Raw genomic sequence first — 4,885 nt, 5'->3', positions numbered from 1 at the left:
TTCAGGTTCCTGCACAGTTTGAGTTCCTGTTCTGACTTCTTTCAATGATGATAGGTGACATGGAGGTGTAAGCTGCGGTGTTTCACCACAGCAATGACAAACCTAATGAAGATTGTATAAGTTGAAATTCATCATGACAGGGGTACTTGACAAAAGAAGAAAGGAGTCACACATGAAATCCGGGCAGGCCCTGTGAGGACAGAATTCTCCAAATCTGCTAACAGCTTGACCTTGAACTTCTAAGCATGGGACACTATAAGGAAATAAACACCTCTGATCTAAGCCAGATCTATTTATCTACTTGGTAGAAGCAGAGAAAGGACACTGGTGACACTGCTTTCTTTCTTCCTTTTTCCTTTTGATCCATCTGGGCCCCAAGCCCTTGGATGGGTAACACTCACATGTAGGGTGACTGTTCTCCCCCAATCCCTGTACCTCTCTGCAAACAGCCACACGGACATATTCAGAGCTTCCCCAATCCATCTCCCAGGCCAATCCACATCAATCTACATGCAGGCAAGCTGACCCCAGAGAACAGCTTCACAGTGGTGGGGCCCAGCAGCTTCAGGCCATGGTGAGGCAGCATGCCCCGGCAGGGATCTCCTCAAAGAGCAAAGCTGCTCAGATCATGACCAGTATGAGGGAAGAAAAGGAGGATTCTGAGCTGGGGACCACGACTCACTGCAAGGACCTGTGCCTCCCAACATCCAGAAGATCAGCCCTAGGATCAGCCATCACTGCCTGTCTGTGTACCCACAATCCATCTGGGTTCTAGTCCTCTGCTGCTTTCCCATCCAGAGTGTCCTGTCTGTTGAGATGGATCTTATTGCCCCCATGGAGAGACAGTTTAGAGACTGGAAAGCAAATGAGACACAGGAGTCAAGAGTTTGAGAGCGGTTTGCTGAAGTTTATTAATCAAGAGGAACTTTGTGATTACAGATATGCCCATACAATGGGAACACAGGTCATTGGTGACAGTTACAGGCACTGTAGGATGTCACAGCATAACCTAGCCAGACTACATCTGCCACAGCTGTGACTGAATAGTAAGTGACACAGAAGGCCTGGGACTCATTCATTTGCTTGGTGCCTATCAAGGGCGGGCAGGATATCAACTATAGAAATGCCAGGCTACAATGGTAATAGTCTCGGTTCATGCTGGTGACTCACTGACAGGAACAGATAGACAGACAGACAGGCAGGCAGAGGGGCAGACTCACCTCTATCAGTTATCTACAGCAGAAGGCCAGAGGCCAGCAGCCATGCTAGCAGCAGCACTTCTTGCAGCCACACTTCTGCTGGCAGCAGCCGCACTTCTGCTGGCAACAACAGCCCTTCCCACAGCCGCAGCCACAGGAGCCACAGCCACAGGAGCTGCAGCAGGTGCGGCGGCAGCAGCAGACGACCACAGGCCTGCAACAGCCACAGCAGCCACAGCAGCCACCACAGCAGCCACCACAGCCACCACAGCCACCACAGCCACCACAGCCACCACAGCCACCACAGCTGCCACAGCCACCACAGCTGCCACAGCCGCCACAGCCGCCGCAGCCACCACAGCCGCCACAGCTGCCACAGCCGCCACAGCCACCACAGCCGCCACAGCCGCCACAGCCACCACAACCACCACAGCCACAGCAACCCATGTTGTCAGTAGAGAGGACTCAGGTGCAGTGAGGAGAGAGACTCAGGAGAGGAGAGGAGATGTGATGCTCCTCCTGCAGGGCGAGCCCCTTAAGTACCAGCCTAGGAGGAGAGTAGCTGTGTGACTCAGGACACATGACAGTAGATGCTTCCTCATTCCTATTTATTCTGGGGTTCACAAACAGTGTAGAGTCATCTCTCAGATATATCCTTACTAGAAACGTTTGGCTTAACGAAAGAACTAAATCTTGAATCTTCCCTTTACCTGTTAAGGACCTGACCTTGTAGACTTGCGCATGTGTAAACAAAACAACTGCGGTCGCCTTCAGGCTCAGTATGGTGGAAGACAACAAGGAAGGATGGAGGAACGAGTTGGAAAGCATAGCTCGGCATCCATATTTTCTCCTTCTGAGAAAACTCTCTCGATGCAAAAGCCTGCCCCTGAGCATGTCCTGGATCTTACACAAAGTAGAGGAGACACAGCGCACCACCATGTGCTGTGGAGATGTGCTGGTACTGAGGACACTGGCCATGGAGCATGGCAACGGCCAAAATGGCAAGAGATAAATGATACAGGAATTCCGACCTTAGGGCAGCCAGTAAAGAGTAGGGCCCAGTCAGAGATTTAGCTGCCTTCCAAGCCAAGGGCAGCCAGCTGCAGGCTCTGTCCAAGCAACAAGATGGCGTTGGGTCTTGAATTGAGCTCAGAACAGGTTCTACTTCTGTGGGGCATTTAGCTTACTTCATTATATCCACAAACTGCCTAGGAGAGCCTTATTTCATAAACGTAGACCACATGATGGCAAGCGGACCAGGAGAAAGGACATACATTGCTTGCAGGAAATGATGGCCACCTCCAGACACATCATGGAAAGCACACACACCCCCCCCCAACAATCAGCACACATAAATGTCACTCATTGCATCATGCATACATGGTGAACTTATCTACAAAGATAGAGATAGTTCTGTGGGTGGACAGAACAAGATTATCTTAGTTATGAGAAGCATGTGCAAGTGAACCGTATCATGTGGTATCCTGACTAGATTTGCCTTCGACTATTGATTATACTAGTGTTGCTGTCCATTACAGATGGAAAGGATGTCTTTCCAAACTTCAAAACCCTGATGCAAGCCTGGAGACTATGCCTTTAAAGAGATAATTAAAATTAAACAAGATCACTCATGTGGGGCCAAAATATGGCAGAGCTGGTGTCATTGTAAAAGGAAGAAAATAAAACACTGAAGCTCTCTTCATGTGCACAGGAAAGATCACATGATCACACAGAAGAAGGAAGTGTCCACAATGTTAGAGGAAGCCACACCAACCGCAATGGTACCTTATTTGGGACCTCTGGCTTCTATAACTGTAAGGAAAACACGTTTCTATTGTTTAAACCCCACCCCCTCATCCTGCTGTGAGTTGTTACTGCAACCCAACAGCACTGGTTTGTTTTCTATTTTTCTCACTATCATCCTAAAGCTTAAGTTTGACTTAGACTAATGGAGAAACCCAGAGAAATAATCACAGACCTTTCATTAGGTTCAAAAAATAAGAAGACTGCTGAGCCTATGCAGAAACACACATAATACACATGTGTGTGTGTGTGTGTGTGTGTATGTGTGTGTGGTGTATGTGGTGTGTGTGTGTGTGTGTGTGTGTGTGTGTGTGTGTGTGTGTGTGTGTGTGTGTGTGTAGATGAGTGTAGGTCCCCATAATGGCCAGAGGCACCTGTTTACCCTCCAGCAAGAGTTACAGGTGATTTGTAAGCAGCCCAGTGTGAATGCTGGGAACTGACCTCTGGTCCTCTGCAAAATCAATGTGTGTTCTTAGTTGCTGAGCCATCTCTTCAGCTCCTTTCTTAATGACACATAAGCAAGAGACGCTTCTTATAATATCTGGTAAATTAGAGTCAATAAAATGTAAAAATACAAATTGGTCCATATAAGTAAATAATAGAAAATATGAAGAATAGAGTTTAAGCACGAATTTCACAAATGTCTGATTAAAAGAAGAATATGAAGATACAATAATTAAAGATAAAGACTGGTATCTTTCTGTAGTGATAAAGACATCTGTACTCAGATTTCAGAGCCTCAACAAATGTCCAATTCAACAAAATCAAGTAAATTCAAAGAACAAATCTTGTAGTATTGCAAAGAACACACACATGCATGCATACACACACACACACACGTATGAAAGTTAAGGGAAGCACTTATAACAAGTAGACCTCTGTGAAGGGATTTTGGCAGAGTGTGTTCAGAGAGAAGGACATGTCCTTCAGGAAGGTCCAACACTCTAAGAAAAGTGCTGAGCAAGCCCAGTGAGCATGGGCCCATCTGAAGCCAGTGGCTGTCCAAAAGGACCCTCCAACATGGCATTTAGAGAAAAGTCTGCAACACAGGCCAAGGGCGTGATGTAAGCTGGATATAAGAAGTGACTTGTGGAGAAGCATCCCGAAGTTACATGGGGAAGGGGAAAGGCGTTCTGTTACTTAAGCTTTAATGGTTGAGAAGACTAGTGGTTACTCAGGTGGCAGCTGGAAGAATGGAACAGAGTTTAGGACTTCTGGACTAGAGGAGATGGAGGGGGGAGGGAGGAAGGGAGGGAGGGAAGAAGGGAGAGAGAGAGAGAGAGAGAGAGAGAGAGAGAGAGAGGCAAAACAGTGGAAAAGCGGGTAAAAAAACAAACCCAGTAGCAATGACTAATTATGAAGCAAGGTAAAACAAAAACAAGAGTATGTGTAAGAAAACAAAGATAGTAAATGTGAATGTAAGTCTCTAAAAGCACAATATAGAAAGTGTGCTCTAGTCAAGAATGCATAAAAACATTTGCAGAAAGTGAATCTCTTGACTATCCACTGGACAAGCCTCCAAATTAAAAAAAAACTGTAACATGGACATAGACTATATATGAAGAACACAAAGGGAAGTGGGTGGTTGGTGGAGAGATGGCTCAGTGGTTAAGAGCACTGACTGCTTTGCTCTTCCAGAGGTACTGAGTTCAAGTCCCAGCAACCACATGGTGGCTCACAGTCATCTGTAATGAGATCTAATGTCCTCTTCTGGTGTGTCTGAAGACAGCTACAATGAATTCACATGCATAAAAAAATAAATCTTTTTAAAAATAAGACCATAATGGAAGTAATTAGGAATAAATAACAAGCTTTTCTCGCTCCTCCGCCATCTTGGTGGCTGGTCTTGGTTGGGTTTGTCCCACACCTAAGGCAAGAAGCTG

At 46.4% G+C, this 4,885-nt stretch overlaps 2 protein-coding genes across 2 annotated transcripts in view; one reads left to right on the top strand and one right to left on the bottom strand.

Annotated features, from left to right (window-relative positions):
- Nucleotides 1-434: 434 nt before the first annotated feature.
- LOC134480298 (keratin-associated protein 5-2-like) lies at nucleotides 435-1,646 on the bottom strand. The gene has a single exon (XM_063267810.1). It carries the CDS (start codon nucleotides 1,644-1,646, stop codon nucleotides 1,266-1,268), a length of 381 nt encoding a protein of 126 aa, XP_063123880.1. The 3' UTR covers nucleotides 435-1,265.
- A 334-nt stretch (nucleotides 1,647-1,980) lies between these two features.
- Nucleotides 1,981-4,885, top strand: part of LOC108352004 (60S ribosomal protein L30-like) — a 3,250-nt gene continuing 345 nt past the window's right edge. The window contains exons 1-2 of the mRNA XM_017596903.3: nucleotides 1,981-2,200; nucleotides 4,875-4,885. The exon at nucleotides 4,875-4,885 is cut by the window's right edge and continues 345 nt beyond it. Coding sequence (XP_017452392.2) covers nucleotides 1,981-2,200; nucleotides 4,875-4,885 — 231 coding nt within the window. The remainder of the gene's footprint in view (nucleotides 2,201-4,874) is intronic.

This window comes from Rattus norvegicus, chromosome 9, assembly GCF_036323735.1.
Source record: "Rattus norvegicus strain BN/NHsdMcwi chromosome 9, GRCr8, whole genome shotgun sequence".
Classification (NCBI taxonomy): Eukaryota; Metazoa; Chordata; class Mammalia; order Rodentia; family Muridae; genus Rattus; species Rattus norvegicus.
Note: the sequence above shows the minus strand (reverse complement) of the source record. Positions and strands in the feature narration are given on the sequence as shown.